Below are 27,983 nucleotides of genomic sequence, written 5' to 3'. Positions count from 1 at the left end.
ATTGGTTTCCCCACAAATAGAGCTTTCTTTTGGTGGTATTTAATCACCTCTGTGGATAATTTTGTAAAAAACACAATGGGGGTTATTTACGAAAGGCAAATCCACTTTGCACAAGTGCAAACTACAAGTGCAAAGTGCACTTGAATTTGCACTGAAATGTGCAGTCGCTGCAAACCTGGGGGGTAGATCTTAAATGAGGGGAGGCTCTGCAGATTTTATTATTTAATCATGTGCAAGCTAAAAATAGGATTTTTAATAACAGCTTACCTGTAAAATCCTTTTCTTGGAGTACACCATGGGACACAGAGTCCTTACATAGTGGGTTGAATAGTTCACCAAAGGTGATAGGCTCCCCTCTATATAACCCCTCCCCTAAGGGAAGTACCCGGGTTTTGTAGCAAAGCAATACATAACCCAGAAGAGGGACAGGACCTCTGTGTCCCGTGGTGTACTCCAAGAAAAGGATTTTACAGGTAAGCTGTTATTAAAAATCATATTTTCTTTATCGTACACCACAGGACACAGAGTATACGTCCTTACATAATGGGATGTCCCAGAGCAATGCTCAATATGAGGGGAGGGAGACACAGATCAAGCAAACCACCATGGATAAGAGATTTGGTAGAATTTGGTAAATGTATGGATGGAGATCAAGTTGCAGCTTTACAGATCTGAGTCATCGAAGCCCGATGATGCACTGCATATGAAGCACTAATCGCCCTGGTAGAGTGCGCCTTAACAGGAAAAGGAGGAATACTATTCCTTAAACCATAAAAAAGTTTGAACAATCACTTTTTGAATCCATTTAGAAATGGTTGATTTTGATGCTGCCTGACCCTTCTTGGGACCCTCTGGCAGGATAAATAAAACATCTGTTTTTTTCCCCTTGCTGACAGTGGTTCAGGTAAAAAAAAAGAAAAAAAACAATATCTTGATTTAAATGGAACGGCGAGACTACTTTGGGAAGAAAAGTAGGTTGGGCCGTAATACGATTTTGACCTTGTGACAAACTAAATACGGCTCTTTACAAGAAAGAGCTGCTAGTTCAGATACTCTCCTAGCAGAAGAGATAGCAACCAAAAAAGCCAACTTCCGACTCAAGAGGATCAACGAGATATGACGGATAGGTTCAAAGGGCTGTTTCTGTAGGCCCGATAAAACCAGATTTAAATTCCAGGGGCACAAGGGAGGCTTGACTGGCGGATTTACCCGCAACACCCCCTGAATAAATGCCCTGACTAGGGAATGAGATGCCAAAGGTCTCTGAAAGAAGATGGAAAGAGACGATATTCGACCCTTAATAGTACCGAGGGCTAATTTCATATCTACCCCCAATTGACAGAAGGCCAGAGTCCTACTGATGACATATTTTTCAGGGTTCCACCCTCTTGACTCACATCAGGAAACGTATGCCTTCCAGATTTGATAATAAATGAGCCTGGAGGCCGGCTTCCCAGCATTAACGAGAGTGGAAAGAACCAAACCTGAAAGGCCCCGTTTCTTCAGTATGTAGGATTCAACAGCCAGACCGTCAAATTTAGCTTCTGTAAGGAAGGATGGAACACCCAAGGTTTCCCCACAGCCATCTTTACAATCTTGGTGTACCAGAACCTTCTGGGCCAATTTGGGGCCACCAAGAGAACTGGTTTTCCTTCCTCTTTGATCTTGCACAGAAGTCTCTGTAAAAGTGGTACTGGAGGGAATGCATAGACCAGGGAAAACTGACCCCAGGGAATCATAAGTGCATCTGTTCCGTAGGATAGAGGATCTATTGTCCTCGATACAAAATTGTCTAATTTCCTGTTGAACCTGGAAGCGAACAGGTCTATGTCCGGAGTCCCCCATTTCCGGCATATATCCTGAAATATGTCAGGGTGGAGAGACCACTCCCCTGGTGACAACAGCTGACGGCTCAGGTAATCCGCTTCCCAATTTTCCACTCCTGGGATGAAGATCACAGAAATGCAGGGAACATGAGTTTCTGCCCATGTTAAAATCTTGCTCACTTCTTTCTGAGCATTCCGACTTCGGGTTCCCATCTTGGTGATTGATGTACGCCACAGAAGTAGCGTTGTCTGATTGAATCCGAACGGGGTGACCCTCCAACTGAGGCTTTGACGCACCTCTGAGGACAGGTGCATCGGCCAATCCAAGGCCTGGATCTTTTTGTTCCAGGCAGTTAATATACTGTTCTGGAGGAGTCTCGTATGAAACTGTGCATACGGGATGGCCTCGAAGGAGGCCACTATTTTCCCCAACAATTTCATGCAAAGATGAATTGATGGTTTTCTCTTTGCTCTGACCACGTGGACCAGATCCTTTAAGGATTTGATCTTTGGTTCCAGGAGGAATACCCTGGATTCCACCCTCCTCTGGGGGTGAAAAGAGGATTTCTGGAAATTTAGGGTCCAACCCAGATACTCTAGGTATTTTACCGTGCTGAGTACGCTGTGGTTTAACCGTTTCACTGATTGTTTTACCAGAAGGAGGTCGTCTAGATAAGCTGTCACTGTTATGCCCTGCATTCTTAGATTTGCTAGAAGCGGGGCCAGAATTTTTGTGAACACACAAGGTGCCGTGGCCAAGTCGAAAGGCAGAGCCACAAACTAATAGTGTTGGTGTTCTACAGTGATCCTTAGAAACTTTTGGTGAGCGGAATGAATAGGCACGTGTAAATATGCATCCTTGATGTCTATTGATGCCAAGAATTCCCCGCCCTGTAGGATAGAAACCACTGATCGAATTGTTTCCGTTCGGAAATGACGAACGTTTAAAAACAGATTTAGGTCCAGAAGGAGTCTGACGTCCCCATTTGGTTTTGGAACCACAAAGAGGCTCGAATAGAATCCCGTGCCTTGGTCCTTTAGAGGAACTTTCTTGATTACTCCCTGAGACAGCAAGTGTTCTACTGCTTGGAAGGATATTCTTTTAACGGATCTCTGGAGATATTTAAGTTTAGGAACCGATAAGGTGGGATCTCCCGGAATTCTATTTTGTATCCTAGGGATACTGTGGAAATTACGCATCTGTCCATTATCTCCGTTTGCCAAGCTGTTAGAAACTGCCAAAGCCTTCCACCCACTCGGCCGAGCGGAAGCGCCCCTTCATAAGGGAGTCTTTAGTGTTCTGTTTACCAGTCTTTTGAACCCATGTTTTTTTTTCGACCCTGGTTTTGATTTTGGGACTTAGGCTTTGTGGTCGACTGAAAAGACCATCACCACTGCTTGGAAGTAGAGTTTCCCGGGACCAGAGAGAGGGACCTTTTAAAACACAGATGTTTTTTTATTTTTCTCTAGTAAAAGCGTAGTCTTACCACTTAATATCTTTTGGATGTATTTACCTAGAACATCACCAAAAAGTCGTTCCCCCATGGAAGGGGAAACCAGCCAACAGCTTCTTACATGGAGCTTCTGCTGACAAATGCTTCAACCAAAGAATTCTGCGCATATGCACCAATTGGAGCGCAAGGCGGGAATCTCTCATGGCATCGACCGTAAAACATAAGGCCTTAGGTAGGTTTTCCCAAAGCTTAAGCTGGTCTGGAGGAAGGTCCCTGAGCCCCTGTTTTACCTGCTCCTTTAGGAGCTGACACATACCAACGGCCACCACGGCAGGTTGGGTCACTGTGCTTGCCAACACAAAGGAAGATTTGAGTAAAGATTCTATCTTCTTTTCAGAAAAATCTTTAAACACCTGAGCATTGTTCACAGGACAGGTCAGGTTTTGTTTTACACAAGAAATGGCTGCATCTACCGCCGGTAGTTTTCATTTTTTAATACATTTTTCCTCCATAGGATAAAGGACCTCAAATTTTCTTGGAGGGGAAACATTTTTATCTGGATGTTGCCAGTCGGTGTAAATAAGATTTTCTAGTAAAGGATGAATCGCAAAGGAGCATGCAGCCTGTTTAAAGAACCCAAGGAGGAAACAGGAGATTCAGTTAACTCCACAGATGGCAATTTGAATGTGGAATGTACAGCTTCAGCATAACATTGCACCTGCATTTTTGAACCTGAGAAGCAGAAAAAGGCCCTTCTAAACCACCTGATCCATCCGACTGCTCCTCATCCTTATCCTCCAAAGGCTCCACATCATCCTCATCAGACCTCTCTGAAAAGGGATCTAGAACATTGGAAGGGGATGTGCTTCGCTTTTTATACACTTTGATGGATTTAGCGATTAATGTAGCTATTCTCCCTTTCAAACTGTCTAGAGCTGCTAAGGTGTCCTCAGTGACATATGCAGGAGCCAGCACAACAGGGGATGCTGCTATGCCTGACAATGGCAATGGGTCATCCTGTATAGGTGCTACCGATTCCTCAGGAGAGGATGGTACCTGGCCATCTAGGCGGAGTGTTTTAGGCGGAGTGTCTTTCTTCGTCCCTGAGCTTTTCAGTCTAGCCTATGGAATTACATAGGTTTTTATAGTTCTTTGATCTGCTACTATTTTAAATTTGATCTGTTCCGCTGCCTGTGTGTGTTTTTTTGGTTGTTGCTGTATTGTTGTTCTCGGCGCATCAAGGCCTACGGGTAACTGACTGCGTTTTGTACTTTTTTTGTACTTTTAAGAATTTTAATAAATAAATAACATATTCCTAAGCTACAAGCAGAGGTAAAAGACAGTGCATACACTACTGTTAGTTCAGCTATAATAGTAAGCCACTATCACACAGTCTAAATGCAGAGTAGGTGCCTTTAAGTGCCTGTAACCAACCACCTTTGAGAACTCGTGCCCCCAGGCTGATGTGTCTCTTCCTATGGCGTCCATCAGGCATCTGTGGGCGATTTTGAATCCTCCTGCCTCGCGCATGCGCAGTAGAGCAGCGTGCACGCCGCCGTGCACGCGTGACCACACCCCCTTCCGTGTTATTGGGTAAAAGCATGCACCTATGGGGAATGCCACAAGGGAAACAGGAGACGTAATGTGCTCCCCGTCGTCACGCCTGCCAATGTGGGTGGGAAGTGTTGTGATCGGGGTCGGGCGCCATCCGCCTCCGTGCTGAGGGGCTCGAGGGGCGAGCGGGCTTCCAAACCACAGTCACACTGCCTGCCTCTATTTCCATTAAGAGACTTCAGGCTGTTTGCAGAGCCTGCAGCGGAGGAAGCTCTGTGCACTGAGCTTCGTTCCTGACCTGTGAGTGGAATTCTGAACTCCTACTCCCTCTAGTGGCAGTTTTCAGGTAAGACAGCCAAACTCAAATACAATGGGAAAAGTTCTTAAGTGTTTAGGACCTTTTTCCCCCCCACTTACCTTAGCCACGCGGCAGGACTGCTAATATTTAGACAGAGCCAATCTTCACCCCTCACGGCGGGTAGTGTTATGCCAACCTTCAAGGATATGGGTTCCTACTCAAAGGAGACCTCTTCCCTGGGCCTTGTAAAAAACTCTGCTAGTCTTTTATGCATTTAAATCTTGCGAAAGTGATGGATACCAGAGCCCAGTCTTCCGAAGAGGGACATTACAGGCACCGCCTCAGTCTTCTGCGAGGCTCGGTTACCAACCATTTGGCGTAATTTAATAAGCACTTTGGATGGACCCGGCGGCGTAGATCTTCCACCCGGAGGTATTCAACAGAGCTCCTTCCTAGCACATCCTCCTCGTGCCCTTCACCTTAGACACTGGCGAAAAAACTGAGGTACTTCCCTTAGGGGTGGGGTTATGTAGAGGGGAGCCTGTCTTCATTGGTCGTGCCAGTGTCCTATCACCTTTGGTGAACTATACAACCCACTATGTAAGGACTTAGACTCTGTGTACGATAAATAAATGCTTTTTTTTTTATTTCCTTGCATGTCCCCCTCGGATCTACAGTGACTAAATTTCCAAGTACAATTTCAAGTGCATTTTTAGTGCAAAGTGAATTTAGTAAATAACCCCCAAATATATTTTAACTTTTTGCTATAGTTAACTACTTTAGACCCGGGCCATAGTAAAAAGACGGCCTCCAGGTGGCTCTATAAATCCGGAAGGCGTCTTTTTACGGCCTTGTGTCCTCCAGCCACTGGGGGGCGCGTGTGCGTGTCCGGCGCGTCTCCGAGATGCCGATGCGCGTGCCTGGCGGCCATGATGCCCGCCAGGTACCCGCGATCGGCTGTGACAGAGCACGGACGTGGAGCTCTGTGTGTAAACACAGAGCTCCACGTCCTGTCAGGGAGAGGAGACTGATGCTGTGTCCCTTGTACATAGAGACACAGCATCGGTCACCTCCCCCAGTCAGTCCCCTCCCTCCACAAGAAGAATCACTCGAGGGATACACATTTAACCCCTTCATCGCCCCCTAGTGTTAACCCCTTCCCTGCCAGTCACATTTATACAGTAATCAATGCATTTTTATATCATTGTTCGCTGTATTAATGTGAATGGTCCCAGAAATGTGTCAAAAGTGTCCGATGTGTCCGCCGCAATATCGCAGTCCTGACAAAATTTGCAGATCGCTGTATTACTAGTAAAAAAAATAAAAATAATAAAAAAAAATGGCAGAATTCTATCCCCTATTTTGTAGCCACTATAACTTTTGCGCAAACCAATCACTATACGCTTATTGCGATTTTTTTTTTACCAAAAATATGTAGATTAAATATCGGCCTAAACTGAGAAAAAATCGTTGTTTGTTTTTTTTTTAAATGTGATATAATAGCAAAAACTAAAAAATATATTTTATTTTTTTTCAAAATTTACGCGATTTTTTGGTTTATAGCACAAAAAAAAAAAAAAAAAAAAAAACGCAGAGGTGATCAAATACCACCAAAAGAAAGCTCTATTTGTGGGAAAAAAAAGGACATCAATTTTGTTTGGGAGGCACGTCGCACGACCGCGCAATTTTAATTTAAAGCGACGCAGTGCTGAAAGCTGAAATTTCGCCTGGGCAGGAAGGTGGTATATGTGCCCAGTAAGCAAGTGGTTAATATACCAATTTAAAAAAAAAAAATGTTCCTCAGTTCAGGCCGATATGTATTCTTCTACATATTTTTGGGGAAAAAATTGCAATAGGCGTATATTGATTGGTTTGCGCAAAAGTTATAGTGTCTACAGACTATGGGAAAAATTTATGGTATTTATATGGCTTTTTTTTTTACTAGTAATGGCTGTGATCTGCGTTTTTTTGCAGTATTGCGACAGACCGGTCGGACACTTTTGAGAGCGATCAGTGCTATAAAATATGCACTGATTACTATATAAATGTCACTGACAGGAAAGGGGTTAACACTAGGGGGCGTTCAAGGGGTTGTCTTCCCTATGGTTTGTTCTAACTGTGGGGGGGGGAGGGGACTCACTATAGGAGATGACAGATCGCATCTTTGTAGAAAGTAGAAAACACGATCTGTCCTTTTCTCCTCAGACAGCATGGGGATTTGTGTGTTTACACACAAACTCCCGCGCTCCAGCTCGCATTGTGTTCCCCCGCCTTGCACAGGGTGCGTGCTCTCTGGTGGCTCTCCTGGGCGAAGATGTATATATTACGGGATTTCGCCCAGGAGAGCCATTCTGCCACAGTATATCTGCATAAGCCGGTTGGGAACCAGTTAAATAAATTAGTTTCTGGCCCAGCACTCTAATGTTCCTCTCTGGGTACTGGGAGACTTTAATGCAGTGATGTATAAAGCATTGGATAGATTTTCGTCACAATCTAGAGGTGGCACAATCTCGGGTGGTCCAACCACTTTTGCTAAATTGATATGTGAACTGGCTTAATAACGTTGTTTGTCACACATAGGATGTGTCTGGGAACTGCTGAGGCACAGGGTAGGATGGTCTCTGCAGCATATGCTCCTAGGAATATTATTGATCACTCCCCTCTCATAATTGGAGTTAATCTCTCTCAAAATACAAAGACTAGACTTTGGAAAGTTAATCCTTTTTGGTTTACATTATTCCCGGCAATGGATCCCTTCCCCAAAGCGATTACAGCAGGGTTTGACAAAATTAGTTTGAATCTAGGAGCCAGCTAAATCAGTTAGGAGACTGTTTTTTTTTTTTAGTATTGGGGTACTTTCACACTGGGGCGTCGCAGGCGGTAAAGTTTACTGTCGTTTTTGCCATGATTTTCAGACGCTAGCAGGACGCTTTTAACCCCTGCTAGCGGCCGAAAAAGGGTTAAAACAGCCCACAAATCACCACGGCCGCGCTGCCTCACCGCTCCTACAACGCATCAAAGATGCGGCTGGCAGGACTTTTTTTTACCGTCCTGCCAGCGCCTTCGGGGCTTTCACACTGGAAAGACAGCAGCGGCAGTTTCAGGGCACTTTGCAGGCACTATTTTTAGCACAATAGCGCCCCAGGGGGATCAGTCAGATTCAACGTCTACGTCATATATTGTCCTTGTTAAGAAGGCTGCACATAGGGCGGGCGGTGATGCATTTCAGGTATTTCTCAATTATTGGACAATTTATGCAGAGGGCTGCGCGCCATGCTCTCATATGCACGGCAAGGTTTATATTACAGTATCCACTTCAATGCTGCACTAGGAAAATTTTATATTTAATATGCATAAAAAAGTTTTAAGGACTACTAGGCTCAGCAAGCCTACTATGGGAAAATATAGAATATGATAAAGCAATTATAAAAAAAAAAAAAAAGAAGAAAGCAGATTTATAAATTCTGCATCCAATAAAAAAAAAAAAATCCACACAGGTAGCATTGATGGTACAATAGAAGCAAATGTACATACTTCAAATATGCGAAATGAAGGAAAAACGTTCTGGACTGGAAAGAGCGGTGATTTCTCTTTTACATACTTCAAATACTTGTACGTTCCCGTGCAACAATATGTGTTTTGACAGTACCTGTATACACTGTAGGCACATTGCCAAAATATTGGAATGTCCTATGCTGACTGAATGCACTGCTCCACCTAAACTAAGCTGAATACAGGGCTATCCAGGTACAGCAAATAAAACAGACGAAAGGTGTACAATAACTGCAGGGAAATACCATATACTGCAACTTATCAAAATGTCCAAATTAAGTCCAACCTGTGTTAATCCATGTCAATATTATTTAGAGCCCATTCACTGACGCATGCTTTGTGGTGTGTGAACGTGCATTGAGCTGCATTGGACTATAGTTTCCATATAAAGAAAAAAAAAAAAACAGACTCTCTTAATTTTTATTAGCAACAAAGTGCAATAAAATGCAAAGATATTGTCTATCTATATGAAGTTTATATCCCATTTCAGTGTCATATTTCCATATAGGGAACAACCCAAAGATGCAGTATGCCTGCAGTGCTGTTACCTGGGTATTATTATCATAATAACCTGCAACATGTATGAAAGTTTCTTGTAAACAAGCTGCCTTTTCTTGTACTTAGCAATTACACAAACCATCAATTTTATCCGCTCAGGCTTGTACAACTTGTTTTGTAAATAAATGATGAAATGGTACTTTTAAAGAGTATATCGAAGGCTGGATATTGACAGCTATGACTATATGAGGCCTCATGCACACTGGACATTAAAATAATGTTATAAAAACGGAAGTAGTTTTGCAGCGAATTTTTCAACTTTTTTTCCTCTTTTTCCATGTTAGCTTCTTTTGAAGAAAAAAACATTTTTTTTTCCTTTTTCAGTGGATCAAAACGTAAAAAAAAAAAAAAAAAAAAAAACACACTGTGGTGAGTGACGTTTTTGGGCGTTTATCAGCGTTGGAGCACTTTTACAGCTGAAAAACGTCTTTCAGATACCACTATTTTTTTTTTTTTTACTGCTCAAAAAACCCACTGCCCAAAACTGCCGATTACAGCCTGTGTGTGCATGGACACATAGGATAACATGGAGAGTTTAATGACTGTAGGAAAAAAAAAAAAAAAAAGTCTACTGCCAGAAACAGCTGCTGTAAAAACGTTCAGTGTGCAGGAGGCCTAAAATCAACAATAAAACATCTAGCATTGTGCAGAAGAGTCCGTGGTACAATATCTTCCCATGAACTCCTCTGTTCTCCATTAGAAATCTTACCATGGACAATTATTATAGTACAATGTTACTCATTCATATACATCATTGAAGACATATACATATGTAAAGTGCATTCGCGTATAAAAGGAAAAGGATAAATGTGTTTGTATCTATATCAGGGCTTGACAAAATTTCCTTTGAATCTAGGAGCCAGCTAAAAAAGTTAGGCGCCAGTTTATTTTTAATGTTATGACTCTGTGATGAGCCCACTCAACTCAGGGGGAACTGTCTGATTCAACCTCCTGTGATCATATATTGTCCTTGTGGAGAAGGCTGCACATAGGAGCAGATGGCAAGCCTGGCCAGAATCCGTATTGGACAATTTATGTACAGGGCTGTACGCCACGCTGATATACATGCGGACAGGGCCGCTGTTAGAAATCATGGGGCCCGTACAGCCTAACTGACTGGGCCCCACCACCCACCATCCTGCTGCTGCAGTGCCCTGCCAATCATAAGTGGTCAAGAAATTCCCTGCTCCACTGCCACATGTATACAGGATCCATGTATATGTGTGGCTGTGGGTAATGCCTCAACTTATGATTGGCAGTGTACCATGAGATCCTAACTGTAAGGTCTTGTTCCTGTGTGCGTGTGCGTGTATGCGCGTGCGTGCGTGTGGGGGGGGCAGTAAAAATGTGCAGCTAAGACACCGTTTTACCATCCCCCAACCAATCCCCATTAGGCTGCAAAAGCATTGCTTCTGTAGTATGGCTGCAGGGTGTTTTACACAACATCCCATCACTACTGCCGCACTATGGCAGTAGTGCCTTGGAAGCATAACGGGGAGTTATTGGAAGAAGGTAAAACTGTGGCTGAGCTGCCCATTTTTACTGCCCCCCCACCCAAATACAAAAGTAAACAAGACCTAACAGCATCTCACTCTGCTTATGTAATCATTGTTATCATGATGATCACACAGTACAAAAGGTGGTTGTATTTCTCTCTGTATGTATGGATGTGTGTCTCTGTACCTTCCAGAAAGCAGAAATTGTGAGCCTGCCCGTGCATCAGGAAACCTTGTGCTGCCTGCGCTCTCGGCCCCTTCTCTCTTCAATCATCTCCCGCTGCCCAGCTACAGCCCCAGCCTCTTCCCTCCTCAGTTACTGTGGAAGGAAAGGAGAATCACTCCGCCAGAGATCGGCTGTCATCAGCCGCGGACAGCAGGAACTTTAAAAAAGTGCGGCACTGGCAGATGCTGGTGCCCGAAATGAAAAAAAAAAAAAAAATAGTCCCTCTCTGCTAATCAAAACCTGGGAACAGCAGCTATGCTGTTTAACTATCCAACATTTCTGTGAACTGCTCCTGGCTCAGATCCTTTTCTCCCGTGCTCAGGCTCTCCTCCAGCCAGAGGAGCAGGACGCTCTGGTGCCGGGAAACCACTGACTCATGAGCCGTGCCACCGCCGCCTCCTGCAATACCCTGGGGTAGGGCGGCAGCAGCAGCACTGGGGATCCCCAGCTGGACTTTACTCTGCTGACCACTCTTCCTGCTCCATCCCCATTGCCACCGCTAATCGGTTCCTGGCTAGGACACCGACAAAAGCCCAGGCACCAGGGTGCAATTTCTAGCCGCAATAGCGACCTGGCACCTGGAATTTGTCGAGCCCTGATCTATATAATAAGTACAAATGAGACACTAAATACCTAGAATGCCACACACACACACACACACACACACACACACACATATATATATATAGAGGTGTAAATATGAGAAATAAAAATTATTTGTATATGAAAAAAATACATATGCCAGGGGTTGACAAATTTGCTTGGAATCTAGGAGCCAGGTAAAAAAGTTAGGAGCCAGAAAACACGCCCCGTCCCGACGAGCTTGCGCGCAGAAGCGAACACATACGTGAGCAGCGCCCGCATATGTAAACGGTGTTCAAACCACACGTGAGGTATCGCCGCGATTGGTAGAGCGAGAGCAATAATTCTAGCCCTAAACCTTCTCTGTAACTCAAAACATGCAACCTGTAGATTTTTTTTAAACGTCGCCTATGAAGATTTTAAAGGGTAAAAGTTTGTTCCACGAGCGGACGCAATTTTGAAGCGTGACATGTTGGGTATGAATTTACTTGGCGTAACATTATCTTTCATAATATTAAAAAAAATGGGGATAACTTTACTGTTGTCTTATTTTTTAATTTAAAAAAAGTGTAATTTTTTCACAAAAAAAGTGCGCTTGTAAGACCGCTGCGCAAATACTGCGTGACAGAAAGTATTGCAACGATCGCCATTTTATTCTCTAGGGTGTTAGGATAAAAAATATATATAATGTTTGGGGGTTCTAATTAGAGGGAAGAAGATGGCAGTGAAAAACAACATTAGAATTGCTGTTTAACTTGTAATGCTTAACTTGTAATACCAACGGCCACCACCAGATGGCGCCAGCTCACATCTGGTGGTAATAACTTGTAATACCAACGGCTCACCACCAGATGGCCCCAGCTCACAAAAAAAAAAAAAAAAATTTTTTTTTTTTTTTTTTTTTTTACCCCCCTTCCAATTCAAGTCGCCAGGACCCTATTTCTAGTCGCCATGGCGACCTGGCGCCCGGGATTTGTCGAGCCCTGACATATGCTATATAAAAACAAATTAAAATGTATATTATTTTTACATGCACAAAATACATTATGTGCATCCGTACCCATTCATTTAGTAGCCACAAGGAGTTATAAAATCCGATAAAAAATAAATCCAATAGTTTAAATGTTTCGATAATGATATAATCATTCATATGTGATGGGCAAAAAGAAATGAATGGGTATGGAAAAATATAGTAGAAATCTCAAGATTGGGAGGAAGGAAGAACCACGCGAAGACTGGATGGACACTGTATATCAGAAAAAGCCGCTCTATAAAATGAGAATAATCTCTGTATTAAATGTTAAATTTAGATCGATGTAAATACAGAACAAATTGAGTGGGACACAAGAAGGGAAAATAGAAAAAATAGGAGGAATATACTGTATTTATTGCCATATAACACTCACTTTTTTACCCTGAATATAGAGGGTAAGCTGTGCCTGAGTGTTATACGCAGGGGGCTGTGGAAAGTTTTTTTCCTGAAACTTCCATCTTAAAGTTAGGGTGCGTGTTATACGCCGATAAATATAGTACATCACAGCAAAAGCTGTATGGAAATATAAAAATGAAAGTGAATCTATATATATTGTCTATGTATAGGACCTCATGTTATTAGTGACTATTTGGCCACTATTGTATTGCCATTACCCCAAACTGGCATGTACTATGGCAAGTAACCAAAATATGTATCCCATGAAAAAACCTAAATAAATCTGTCAATGTCGATATGTTTAGAAAGAATGTAGTAAATCAGTTAATGAGCTTGGCATCGTCCTAGCATGTATTACAACGAACGACCAAAGTATGTATCCTATGAACGACATTAAATTAAATCGGTCAATGTGTTTAGGAGCAATGTTACGATTCAAATATTAGGATCAATGTGTGTGTAAATGATAAACCATGCTGGCATGTACTCATGTCTATCCTCAAAGGGGAAAAAAAAGGGGGGGGGGGTGTAGTAAAAAGTAAAAACCTGAATAAATGAACATAAAAAGGTACATACCGTTTGAAAAAATGTGTGTATATCTCAGACTACATGTTGTTGACCAATGATATATGACAGTCATGCCGGGTCAGCTTGTGTCAATACAAAATGACTATGACCCATAAAAGTAAAGTAATTGAATCAGTCGATCAAAAAGAACGGTAAACATCTTCTTTAAAGGCGGTCCTCCAGGCCTCCATCTTCAGTTCATACAAGAAACTACCGGAAGGCTCTGAAAGACATAATACACTAACACAACGTCAGTTCATACCTCAGATACCTAGGTAAATACCCCGGGTGGGAAACCCCGGCTGTCCTGGAAGACTCCTAGAAACAGAGTTACCGGTAAGCCTAACTCCGGTTTTCTCAAGTTGTCTTCCAGGACAGCCTCTGAGATGATAAGCAAAAAAACACTTACTTGTTAGGGGGGGGGGGCAACTGCCTGGAGGACCTTGCGTCCAAACGCCTGATCCATGTCCGATAGCAGGTCTAACCTGTAGTGCCTGGCGAACGTGGAGGAAGATGACCATCCCGCTGCTTTGCAAATGTCTTCCAGTGACGCTCCAGCCTTCTCCGCCCATGATGCCGAGACTGCCCGGGTCGAGTGTGCCTTAACCAAAGGGCGTTGCCTACCCTCTGACTGGTAAGCTTCTGTGATCGCCACCTTGCCATGGACGATTTAGAAGCCCTATATCCTTTGCGGGCTCCCGCAAAATTAATGAAAAGGGATTCAGAGTGCCTGAAATTTTTAGTGGCCTCTAAATAACTTAGGAGACATCTTTTGACATCTAATAAGCTAATAGCTTCCTCCTCATTACCTTCTGAGGCGGAACGAAAGGTGGGCAAAATAATATCCTGTGTCCTATGAAAAGTGGACGCCACTTTGGGTAGAAAAGAAGGATCTGTCTTAAGAATTATCTTATCCTCCAGAACTAACAGAAAAGTTCCTGAATTGACAGGGCCTGCAGATCACTGACCCTCCTGGCCGAGGTGATCGCTATCAAAAAAATAGTTTTTAAACTTAAATATTTTAGAGATATTTTCTCCAGGGGTTCAAAAGGGACTCTGGTAAGTGCCCTAAGGACTAGGGACAGATCCCAGGAAGGACAAGCTCTTACTTTAACTGGCTTGGACCTTGCTAAAGCCTTGAAAAAGTTCTTTATGAATTGATTTTTCTGGAGAGGAAACTCAAGAAATACACTCAGGGCCGCCGTCTGCACCTTTAAGGTGCTGGCAGATAGACCTAAATCAACCCCTGCTTGCAGGAATTCCAATACTATCGGAACACTAGGCTGAAGAATCCCTCGTTCCGCCTGCCAGGAACTAAATTTTTTCCAGACCTTGCCATAAATGGCCCTGGTAACAGGTTTGCGGCATTCCAAGAGTGTTTTAACCACTCTTTCTGAGAACCCATGAGATATCAACAGCTGTTCTTCAGATACCAAGCTGTGAGATTTAATTTCCCTATTTCTGGGTGAAGAACCGGCCCCAGGGAAATTAGGTCTTCCCTTACTGGAAGGGTCCAAGGAGGATCCACAGCTAATCTCCTCAGGTTGGCGAACCATGGTCGCTTGGGCCAGAATGGCATTACTATGATCAAGTCCGTGGATTCTACCAGAAACTTCTGAAGGACTCTGGCTATCAGCCTTATCGGTGGAAAGGCGTAAGCTAGTCTGAAGCTCCAGGGATTGGCAAAGGCGTCTACCCCTATGGCTAGGTCCTGAGGGTGGATGGAAAATAATTTCATCACTTTCCTGTTTTTTTGAGATGCGAAAAGGTCCACCTCTGGCTCCCCCCAGTGGGACACTATCTGGTTGAATACCTCCGCATTTAGGGACCACTCGACCTGGCTGACTGGCTGCCGACTCAGAAAATCCGCCAGAGTATTGTGAGAACCCTTTAGATGAACTGCCGACAGGAAAGACAAGTTTATTTCCGCCCAGTTCATTATCCTGTCTGCAATGGCCTGCAGGGGAGGGCTCCTTGTGCCCCCCTGCTTGTTTAAATATGCGACGGTAGCCACGTTGTCCGTCCTGACCTGCAGATGCCTCCCTGATATCAAGGTCTGGAAGGACTCTATTGCCCTTAGGACTGCGAGAAGTTCTTTCTGGTTTGAAGACCGTTGAGCATCTCTCGGAGACCAGGAGCCTTGAGCCAAGCTGCCACCCAGGTGGGCTCCCCACTCAAGCGCGCTGGCATCCGTAGTCACTACTATGGCCGTGAGCGGATTCCAAGACAACCCTATCTCTAAATTGCAGAGGCTCCGCCACCACCATAAAGTTCTTTTTACTTTGGTTGAGATGCGCATAGGGAGATCTAGACTTTCTCTCCTGCCATCCCACTGTCTTAGCATCGTATTCTGTAACCGGCGCTGGTGATGCCTGACCCACGGCACTGCTGGAAAGCAGACCGACATAAGTCCCAAAACCCTCATAACATCCCTGATTAGGGTGACCTGATTGGTTTGTATCTGAGCCACTGCCTGCACTACCTTCCGAATCTTTTCCACCGGAAGAAACACTTTCCTTTTCACAGAGGAAATCCTGTACCCCAGGTACAGGACTTCCTGGGACGAAATCAGCTGGGACTTGTCCCGTTTGACCAGCCAGCCCAGGGAGCGTAGTAGCCTCTGGGACTCCTCTAGGTCCTTTTCCAACTGGGGACCGGAGGAGGAAACAAAAAGCAGATCGTCCAGGTAAGGTATTACCGTGATCGCCCTGATCCTTAAGGGTGCTAGGGCTTCGGCTAGCACTTTTGTGAAGATCCTCGGAGAGGAGGCTAGGCCGAAGGGAAGTGCCCTGAATTGGTAATGGATCACCTCCGAGCCTATCTGTACTGCCAATCTCAAAAATTTCTGATACTCCCGATGTATGGGGATATGGAGATACGCATCCCTGAGGTCTATTGTTGCTAGGAAGCAACCTGGAAACAAAAAGTTTGTTACCGAAAATATCGATTCCATCTGGAATTTTTTGTACCTCAGAAATCTGTTCAAGGGTCGGAGATTCAGGATCAACCTGAACTTCCCAGAAGGTTTTTTGACCACGAACACGTGTGAGTAATTCCCCTGGCCTTCCTCCTCCGAGGAACCCTCACCAAGACCTTCTGGTCTAGAAGATCTCCCAACAAAAGGCTTAGGGCTTCCGCCTTTACACGGTCTCTTGACAACCTGGTCAGCAAAAACATAGGGGGGGGGGGGAATTGAAACAAATTCCAGCCTGTAACCGTTCCTGATGACATCTAGAACGAACGGACTTGGTGTACACTGAATCCACTGTGGAAGGAACTCCCCCAATCTTCCTCCCACAGGGATTAAGGTGTCACTGGGGTTTTGGGGTGGATTGAGGAGGATTAAATAAGATTCCTCCTCTCCCTTTATTCCCTGCCCAGTGCTTTTTGGGGTGACCACGCTCCGGCCCTGACCTCTGCTGCCTGAAGCCACGAAAAAACTGTTTGTCGCTTTTTTTCTTTTTCTCAGGAAAAGATTTCTTTTTATCCTGGGTTCTTTCTAGGGCTTCCTGTAGACCAGGCCCAAACAAGTGATCGCCTGAAAAAGGCAGTCCACAAAGTTTTAGTTTGGAACCAGAGTCCCCCGGCCAAGTCTTAAGCCATACTGCCCGCCTAGCGGCGTTGACTAAAGCCGCCGATCTGGCTGCAAGTCTGACAGACTCAGCTGAGGCATCCGCTAAAAACCCCACTGCTTAAACAATAAGGGAAATGAGCCTAGCAGTTGCTGTCTAGAGGTACCTGCTGAAATATGTGACTAACTGTGTAAGCCAGCATTCAAGATTCCTGGCTACGCAGGTAGCCGCTAGGGCTGGTTTTAAACCGATGGATGAGGCGTCCCAGGCCCTTTTGAGCAGCACATCCCCCTCTTATCCATGGGATCCTTCAGTGCGCCCAGATCATCAAAGGCCAAATCTGTATTTTTTGATACTTTGGCCAATGGTGCATACAATTTTGGAATTTTATTCCATGGTTGAGAGACGTCAGATTCAAACGGGGATCTCCTCTTAAGACTTCCCGAAAAGAATGGTCTTCTTTCTGGATGTTCCCAATCCAAGCAAAATCAATTCAATGAGAGATTTATGTACAGGGAAAACCCTGGCTTTCTGTGCATTAGACCCTAAATACATCTGGTCATGCTTAGAAAGTATGACTTGCTCCTCCTGAATCTCCAACATGTCATAGATCGCTTTTAGCAGATCTCCCACGTCTTCTAATGTCAGTCTATACCTAGATCCCCTGGAGGCATCTTCCCCATCCTCGGACCCTGAAGCAGAATCTGCCTGGGAAGAGGCTGGACCCGAATAAGACCATCCACTTGCTCTCTCTTATCTTTCTAGTTCCTCTTCCTGTACTGGAAGTCCCGGAACCGACAAGGAAGGGGTACTGGCTGCCCTGGGCAGAGGGGCTGGCACTTGTACTCTATCCATCATTCCTCTAAATGATGAAAAGGTGGCCGCCAATTCACCCTTAACGGAAGACAGGATTTTTCGGCACTCTGCTGCTGAATCGTCCTTAACTAGGTCACTGACACAGTCCGGGCATACTGGCTTCTTCCAATTAATGCTCATTTTTGCCCCACATACGGCACACTTCTTCCTGGGAGTCTGTGCAGGGGGCACTTTAACCTGAAACAACAGACCAGGAAGCTATTAGAACATCCCCTTAACCTAACACCTCTGTGCAGGAAGGAATGAGTGTGTGCCTAACCCTCCACCATAGGTTCCCCACCTTAGGAGAGTGAAATAGTAAAAAAGAGTGCCAACCTCCCAGTGTAAGTGTAGTCTTCCCTTACCACCTTACCTGGGAGGTACCGGAGCCTGCTGCGCATGGATCTGTAGCCTGGATCGCCTCTTCCATGTCGCTGGGTATACTCACGGCCTGGCCGAGGATCACCCTGCTCCGGGCATGTCTCTTCTGCTGTGCCGCTTAAGGAGATCGGAACGCATCTCCGCGGCGCCCTCCGATGACGTCGTTCCGGCGGAAGTGCTCGTCACTTCCCTCCCTTGGAACGCATACCCCGCCCCTCGGCTTCCGGAAGTCCGGAGTCTTTCGTTCCAACGTGGAGGAACGATACTGGCCGGTCAGCGTCCCCCGCCGCCGCTAGTATGCCGAACCTAAAGGTAATGGGGTTAGGGCAAACACCACCGATGGTCCCACTCTCTCCGAGCACAGGGGCAGCATTAGATCCGGCGACCGTACTCTACCCTAATAGGTCAGAGGGGTGCCCAGGCTGAGGAGGTCATAGCCAAGTGCTCTTTACAGGACAGTCCTGAGACCTAGAGCTCCCATGTTCCTTGCGTGCGTGCTCCTTCCCGTCCGGTAGGAAACACAAATAACTGAAGATGGAGGCCTGGAGATCCGCCTTTAAAGAAGTGGGGGTGTGTGTGTTTACTGTCCCGGAGGGAGGAGCCCAAGGTCTCAGAGGCTGTCCTGGAAGACGACTTGAGAAAAAACATTTAGGTTTTGTTGGCTGAAAATGTTGTGCCGTCTGTATGCATAACAAGTTCACGGCCAGCACCCTTCGAAGCAAAATCCACGGATTTGTCTGATGGAAGTCCGATCGTGTGTATGAGGCTTTAGGCTTAATGTACATGGGATGTTATTACAACCTCTCCTGAACGATTTAACTTGACAGATGGTAACCCACGTTTAAAAAGTCCACTTTGCCGTGTTTACATGCTGCGTTTAGCAGCGTTTCTAAAAAAATAATAATTTAAATAGCAAAAATGCCTGGTAAAACTAAACGTGGATTACCGCATTTAGCACTTGGAATTAGGGTTGTCCCGATACCACTTTTTTAGGACCGAGTACAAGTACCGATACTTTTTTTCATGTAGTCGCCGATACCGAATACCGATACTTTTTTTAAATGTCATGTGACAGTTTTCAAACCACAATACAGACTAAGGATATTTTCTTTAGAATTATGAAGAACTCTAACTCAAGACATTATAAAAGAATAAAAATGAGTAAAAATGAATAAACATGTTTTATTTGCTTGTCACGCAGTAGTAAAAAACTCAAAGAATTTTCATAGAACATGTTGATAAATACAAAAAAAGTATTCTATTTAGGTATCGGGAGCATTTGTGCGAGTACGAGTACTCCCGCAAATACTCGGTATCGGTCCCGATACCGATACTAGTATCGGTATCTGGACAACCCTACTTGGAATTCCTCTAAGCTCTGCGTCAGAACTCTTTTTGCTTTCCAAAAAAATCCTCTAACCCAACTGCCTAGAAACGACCCTGTGTACATGTACTGATAAGGTAACAGAGGAGAGTTCAGGGGCAGTTGAAAAGAATGCCCAACTGCTCCTAAACGTCCGTTTACCAGCATCAGTGTACATGAGGCCTAAAACGGTTTACGAGCGTTTTGAAAGATGAGCAAATTTTTTTTTTTTTTTTAATCCTGACTCGGTTTGTGAGTGTTGTTTCGCAAAACGAGCAGGATTCAAGCCTCTGCGCTGTGCAGTACCGCATTTGGCCAGAGGTGACACTCGGAACAGTTCTGAGCCATTTGGAAATAGTCCGTTCGAGGGTTTCCGAGTATTTCCAAATCTCTCCGGCGCCCACACCTCTGAACACATGACTTCTATTGCATGGAATAACACAATGCGAAACAAATGTTCTTAGTTTCCATTGACTTCTATGGGGAAACTCACTTTGATATGTGAGTGCTTTGGATTACGAGCATTCTCCTGGAATGGATTATGCTCGTAAGCCAAGGTTCCACTGTACAAAGGAGTCCATGGTAAGATTTCAAAGGCTCCACGCACACTGGCTTAAAAATCGCTGTTTCTACAGGAGTTTTTTGCGGTTTGCCTGTAGAAGCAGCTCAATGTTATCTTATGTGTACATGCACATTAAGACGATTACAGGTATATTTTAAGCTCAACGTTTAGAGGCAGGAAAAAAAAAAAAAAAAACTCTGGTTTGCGTTTCCGATTGGTGTTTTCTGGCAGAAAAAAAAACCGCAAAACTCTCCTAAACTGTACAAAAAAAAAATCTATAATTAGGAATCTGTAGAACTACAAATCCCATGAGGTATAGCTAGACTCTGACAGCCACAAGCATGACACCCAGAGGCATGATGGGACTTGTAGTTTTGCAACAGTTGGAGGTCTTCTAATTGCATATCCCTGCTCTACATGGACTTTTTTTTCTGCCAGGGAAACTGGTGTTCTTTTAAGCCTAATGTGTATGGAGCATGGTAGAGTACAAGAGAGCCCATGGTAAGGTTTCTAATAAAATCTACCATAATACAAAAGGTTACATAGTAATAAGATCCAACTCTGTAAATCATGGGTCTTCAAACTACGGCCTTCCAGTTGTTTAGGAACTAAAATTCCCATCATGCCTAGGTCATGTCTGGGAATGTCAGTGTTACAATACCTTGTGGGATGTGTAGTTCTATAACAGCTGGATGGCCATAGTTTGAGGATCCCGGCTGTAAATGATCAGTATTCAACCACTGTACAGGACAGCCCATACTAGTAATTATTCTACCAGAGTACAAAAGATTCCATAGTATTAAATCAAACATTGTACAACAATGATCATTGTCCAGGAGAGTCTAAACAGATTGCACAGGGAAGTCCATGGTTAAATTTCCACCACTACAAAGGGGAAGTCCATGATAAGATACAGGAGAGTCCATGGTCAGAACTATATCATTGTATTGTAGTGTTTGTGATATGACTGCAGAGGAGAATTCTAGTATAGGTAAATTGGAGTCTGCAATAGGGCCCCATTCACACCGGCGCCATCAAACATACAATTACATTCAGAGGACATTTCTAAATGTATATAAAATGCATGTAAATTACTTTTTCCAGTGGTTCCATTCAAACTGTGCATTTACCTGTACAGGCGGTCCCCTACATACAAACATCCAACTTACAAATGGAAGGAGACAACAGGAAGCGAGAGGAAATCTACCCCTAGGAAGGGAAATTCTCTCCTGTAATGCCGCGTACACACAACCGTTTTTCATGATGTGAAAAATGCCTTTTTTTAAATGGTCATTAAAAACAATCGTGTGTAGGCTCCAGAGCATTTTACTCGACGTGAAAAATGGGCATTAAAAATTTAGAACATGCTCTAATTTTTCACGTCGTGAAAAACGGTCGTGTGTAGGCTTTAACGACGTGAAAAAAACATGCATGCTCAGAAGCAAGTTATGAGATGGGAATGCTCGTTCTGGTAAAACTAGCGTTTGTAATGGAGATAGTACATTCGTCACGCTGTAATAGACTGAAAAGCGCAAATCGTCTCTCACCAAACTTTTACTAACACGAAATCAACAAAAGCAGCCCAAAGGGTGGCGCCAACTGAATGGAACTTCCCCTTTATAGTGCCGTCGTACGTGTTGTACGTCACCACGCTTAGCTCCAGCATTTTTTTTCCACGATCGTGTGTATGCAAGGCAGGCTTGACAAGAATCATGTAGAGAAAATCTTTGTTTTTTCTAGGACATTAAAAACAGTCGTGTGTACGCGGCATTAGAGTTATTTGGGGGGAAAAGTTGTCTCCTCTCCACTCATGCTTTATCACCAATCCTTGTTTCCCTAATAACCCCAAATGTTCAAAATCCAATTGTCATTGGGACAGAAAGTGAGGTGAAATCTTCTGAACAGGGGCACAGGCAGCAAAACAAATGTTACACTGGTGATAACCCTTCCCTATGCTATCCAAAAAGCTTAAAAATCTATTTTTTGGCTGAAGCTACACTTAAATTTTTTTTACCAGTTCCAACTTAGAAACCGATTCAACGTAAGAACAAACCAACAGACCCCATCTTGTTTGTAACTCGGGGACCACCTGTATTTATTGTCAGCATAGCTGCGTTTAGACCTGGTTCACACTAGTGAGATGATGCACTATTCGTTTTTGGATGCAATTTTTTGACTTGGCACTAACTGGAAACTACTACCACTAAAACTGAAGGGAGTACAATAGTTAAGGGAAGTGGCAAAAAAATAAATAAAAAATTGCATCTAAAAAAACACATGTATGTGTCTCCTTTAAGCCAGGCCAATTTTCAGCTTTTAGTGCTGTAACATTTTGAATGACAATTGCACGGTCATGCAACACCGTACCCAAAATTAAATCATTATTTTCCCCCACAAATAGAGATTTATTTTGGTGGTATTTGATCACCTCTGCGGTTTATATTTTTTGCACTATAAAACAAAAAAACAATATTTTTTACTATAATAAATATCCCAAATATATTTTTTTAATATGGTTATTGATTGATGGCATTTGTATTATTATTATTTTAATTTGTTTTACTAGTAATGGCAGCGATTATCATGACTGACATTGCGGTGGACAGATCGGAGACTTTTGACACTATTTTGAGACCATTGACATTAATACAGCGATCAGTGCTATAAATATGCACTGATTACTGTATAATTGTCACTGGCGGGGAAGGAGTTAACACTAGGGGGCGATCAAGGGGTTAAATGACCTAGGGAGTGATTCTAACTGTGGGGGGGGTAGGACTGACTAGGGGTGGAGACCGATCGGTGTTCTTATATACTAGGAACACAAGATCTGTCTCCTCTCCCCTGATAGGATGTGGATCTATGTGATTACACACACAGAACCACGTTCCTGCTCTGCCACGAGGGATCTTGGGTGCCCGGCGGGAAATCGCAGCCGCCACGCACACGCATTGGCTCCTCGGCGGGAGCGCGCTCCCCCTATACCGCCGGGAACACCATATGACGCCCACCCAGGATGGGAGATCCCATCTGCGGATGTCATATGTCTATGGGTGGGAATTGAAGTGGTTAGAGTCTATGGGACACAAAATCGCACTAAAATCAGTCGGTATGTGAACAGGCAGTGGCACCATTGAATACAATGCTATTTCTGTTATGCGATTCTTTGCAACTGAAGTCATGTCAGAAATTGCACTAGTGTGAACTTCGAGAAAATAGAATCCAACAGGATTAAATTAGAAGCTCTAAACACAAGCATGCAAAGATAAAACCTGCTTTAAAGCAGGAACATCTCTACGCTTGTTACATGAATGAAATCAGGAACTTCTGCATAGAGATCGTGAGGGGGGTTGAATCGAGATCACAATTTTTTTGAGTGATTAATCGTGCAACTCTACAGGACATACAGTGAGTCAGTGATAAGATTGATCAAGAAAGTCAATGGAAAAAAAAAAAAAAAAAAAAACACACCAATGCACAGTGAAAGACTGTGAAACAGTGCCTTGAAAAAGTATTCATACCCCTTAAAATTTTCCACATTTTGTCAAGTTACAACCAAAAATATACCGTATTTTCCGGCGTTTAAGACGACCCCCTAATTTTCCAGGATAAATTTTGATTTTGGGATAAACTCACTGTATAAGACTACCCCCTTCCTACTAGTCTTTCTGGAAGCTGAGGGGTAGCCAGAACCGCTGACATTACATGCCCCCACTGTGCCATCACTTGCCCCCCATGCCATCACTTGCCCCCCACTGTGCCATCACTTGCCCCCCACTGTGCCATCACTTGCCCCCCCACTGTGCCTGAACTTGTTGCCCCCCAGTGTAATCACTGCAAACACTCACTTTTTTGCAGGCGGTGACAGTCTCCGTGCTGCGAGCGCTAGCGTCAATGATTTGAAAGCCGCGCCTTCTCTTCAGAGTGTTCTGTGATAGGCGGAACACAAATTTTCCCAGCAGCGCCTCTGTTCTCTTTTCCGCCTATCACGGACGTCTTCTCATCTCGTCCGAGGATGAGAAGGCATCTGTGATAGGAGGAACACAGAAACAGAGGCGCTGCTGGGAAGATTTGTGTTCCTCCTATCACAGAACACTGTGGAGAAGGAGCGTCTTTTAAATCATTCACGCTCGCGCTCGCAGCACGGAGACTGTCAACGCTGGAAAAAAAAAGTGAGCACGGAGACCGTACCCGGCGTATAAGACGACCCCCGACTTTGGATGCATGTTTTTGCATCCAGAAAGTCGTCTTATACGCCGGTAAATGTATTTTTATTGGGATTTTATGTGATAGACCAACACAAAGTGACACAATTGTAAAGTGGAAGGAAAACGATAAATGATTGTTACAATTTTTTTACATATAAATATCTGAAAAGTGTGTGGTGCATTTGTATTCAGCCCCCAATATTTTGTACATCCACCTTTCTTTGCAATTGCAAGTCTATTTGTGTATATCTCTACCATCTAGAGCGTGACATTTTTGCCCATTATTCTTAGAAAAATAGCTCAAGCTCTGTCAGATTGGATGGAGAGCGTCTGAACAGCAATTTGCAAGTCTTGCCACATATTCTCAATTGGTTTTAGGTCTGGGCTTTGACTGGGCCATTCGAACACATGAATATGTTTTGATCTGAACCATTCCATTGTAGCTCTGGCTGTATGTTTAGGGTCGTTGTCCTGCTGGAAGGTGAACCTCCACCCCAGTCTCGAGTCTTTTGCAGACAGGTTTTCTTCTAAGATTGCCCTGTTTTTGTCTCCATCCATCTTCCCATCAACTCAGCATCCCCACAGCATGATTCTGCCACCACCATGTCTCACGGTGGGGATGGTGTGTTCAGGGTGATGTGCAGAGTTAGTTTTCCACCACACATAGCGTTTTGGTTTTGGTCTCATGTGACCAGAGCACCTTCTTCCACATGGCTTTTGGTAAACGGAACTTTTATGGCTTTCTTCTTGCCACTCTTCCATAAAGGCCAGATTTGTGGAGTGCACAATAGTTGTCCTGTGGGCAGATTCTCCTATCTGAGCTGTGGATCTCTGCAGCTCCTCCAGAGTTACCTCTTGGCTGCTTCTCTGATTAATTATTTCTTTGCCCGGCCTGTCAGTTTAAGTGGATGGCCACATCTTGGCAGGTTTGCAGTTGTGTCATACACTTTTCATTTTCTGATGATGGATTGAATAATGCTGCGTAAGATGTCCAACGCTTGGGATTTTTTTTTTTTTTTTTTTTTTTATAACCTAACCCTGCTTTAATCTTCTCCACAATTTTATCCCTGGCCTTTCTGGTGTGTTCCTTGGCCTTCATGATGCCGTTTGTTCACCAAGGTTCTCGATCAAACCTCTGGAGGGCTTCACAGAACAGCTGTATTTATACAGAAATTAAATTACAAAGTGGACTCTATTTACTAATTCTGTGACTTCTGAAGGCAATTGGTTCCACTAGATTTTAGTTAGGGGTATCAGAGTAAAGGGTCTGAATACAAATGCACGCCACACTTCATATAGATATTTATTTGGAAAAATATTTATCATTTTTCTTCCACTTCACAAATTATGTGCCACTTTGTGTTGGTCTATCACATAAAATACAATTTATGTTTTTGGCTGTAACGTGGGAAAATGTCAAGGGGGTATGAATACTTTTTCAAGGCACAGTATATTATATCATTGTACAGAACAGTCAGCTGTAGGACTGTGGAGTATCTATCTCATTGTAAAAGTTTAGTCAGTGAAAACACAATTAAGCGAGTCATAGATGGATCAAAATTTGAATTTAAATCCATCAGTGATAAGACTGTCTACTGCTGCGCCTCCCCCCCCCCCCCTTAGTGGTCTGGCATATATGGTGAATGGGCAGGACATCCCGTCCCCCCCTCTGGTGGTATGTCGTTGCACAGGCCACTCCCCCCAGGTGGTCTGGCAGACGAGGCCATTGGGCAGGACGCCCCCCAGGTGGTCTGGCAGACGAGGCCATTGGGCAGGACGCCCCCCAGGTGGTCTGGCAGACGAGGCCATTGGTCAGGACGCCCCCCAGGTGGTCTGGCAGACGAGGCCAGTGGGCAGGACCCCCCGCCCAGGTGGTCTGGCAGACGAGGCCAGTGGGCAGGACACCCCCCCCAGGTGGTCTGGCAGACGAGGCCATTGGGCAGGACGCCCCCCAGGTGGTCTGGCAGACGAGGACATTGGGCAGGACCCCCCGCCCAGGTGGTCAGGCAGACGAGGCCATTGGGCAGGACGCCCCCCAGGTGGTCAGGCAGACGAGGCCATTGGGCAGGACGCCCCCCAGGTGGTCAAGCAGATGAGGCCAGTGGGCAGGACCCCCCGCCCAGGTGGTCAGGCAGACGAGGCCATTGGGCAGGACGCCCCCCAGGTGGTCAAGCAGATGAGGCCAGTGGGCAGGACCCCCGCCCAGGTGGTCAGGCAGATGAGGCCAGTGGGCAGGACCCCCCGCCCAGGTGGTCAGGCAGATGAGGCCAGTGGGCAGGACACCCCCCAGGTGGTCAGGCAGACAAGGCCAGTGGGCAGGATGGCCCACATTGGTGGTGTGACGCTCCATAGGACTGCCCCCCCCAGTCTGTCAGTGTAAAGGGCAGTCTATGGCTCAGCAGACATACAGTACAGGATCTCCTGTTCTATAGAATGTAGGACCAGGATCCACCAACAAGCAGCACCCAGCTGAAGGACTGACAATGTATACAGTACATGACACAAGTGATAAATGATAGCAGTGAGAATAGAATGAGATTTCCCAGCGTTCTCCTCATACACACAACATAGAAGACAATAGCGCTCTATCCCCGGCTCCCCTTCCATTATTCAGCACGGACCCCCACGGAGGAGCTCCCATAGCAGGCGTGCATTTCTAGGGGAACTAAGCCAACTCGTAGCACGTCCCCGGCTCTTCCTTACCTGAAGCTGTTTGAATTCCTTCTCCAATTCCTCCCATTCTTCCTGACACTTGTGTAAGGACATGTTAGGAGACCAAAGCTTCCCCGGCCTCTGCAGCCACGCTCACACCTGACGTCACCTCCCAACTCCAGGAGCCAAGCCACCGTCCAGACAGCGAGGAGGAGTCAGCGCATGCGCACTGGTCTCATCTGTCAGTTCTTTGTAATCCTCCTCAGACTGAGGAAAGTGCCCTGTGCAAGGGAATGGAAGTAATCCTGGACTGCTTACTCCATTGTATGCTCTATGGCTGCAAAACTCTCTGCAACTATGCAGTTTAGGAAGCTAGAGATCATGATTTGCAGGTTAGGTCAGTTCCTAAAATAATAAAAAATATATATATATAACCGTATTTCCAAAAAAGTTTGGAAGCTGTGTAAAATCTACTTTAAACGGAATGCAATGATTTACAAATACTATAAGCCCATATTTTATTCACTATAAAAAAACAAAAAGCATTAAATATTTAACCACTTCAATACTGGGCACTTCTATCCCTTTCCTGCCCAGGCCAATTTTCAGCTTTTTAAGCAGTGTCACATTTTAAATGACAATTGCGCGGTCATGCAGCCCTGTACTTATATGAAATAGAGCTTTCTTTTGGTGGTATTTAAAGCGGGAGTTCACCCATTAATCTATTTTTTTAAACAATCCCCCTAGATTAATGCTCGTTTTGTCTAGGGGAATCGGCTAGTTGTTTTAAAATATGAGCCGTACTTACCGTTTTCGAGATGCATCTTCTCCGTCGCTTCCGGGTATGG

At 44.6% G+C, this 27,983-nt stretch overlaps 1 protein-coding gene across 1 annotated transcript in view; it reads right to left on the bottom strand.

Annotated features, from left to right (window-relative positions):
• Nucleotides 1-27,352, bottom strand: part of TMEM120B (transmembrane protein 120B) — a 121,502-nt gene extending 94,150 nt beyond the window's left edge. Inside the window, exon 1 of the mRNA XM_040346946.1 lies at nucleotides 27,187-27,352. Within this exon, the coding sequence (XP_040202880.1) occupies nucleotides 27,187-27,249 (63 nt within the window). The 5' untranslated portion in view covers nucleotides 27,250-27,352. The remainder of the gene's footprint in view (nucleotides 1-27,186) is intronic.
• Nucleotides 27,353-27,983: the final 631 nt, after the last annotated feature.

Source organism: Rana temporaria, chromosome 1 (genome assembly GCF_905171775.1).
Source record: "Rana temporaria chromosome 1, aRanTem1.1, whole genome shotgun sequence".
NCBI lineage: Eukaryota > Metazoa > Chordata > Amphibia > Anura > Ranidae > Rana > Rana temporaria.
The sequence above is the reverse complement of the archived record's forward strand: the minus strand, read 5'-3'. Positions and strand labels throughout refer to the sequence as shown.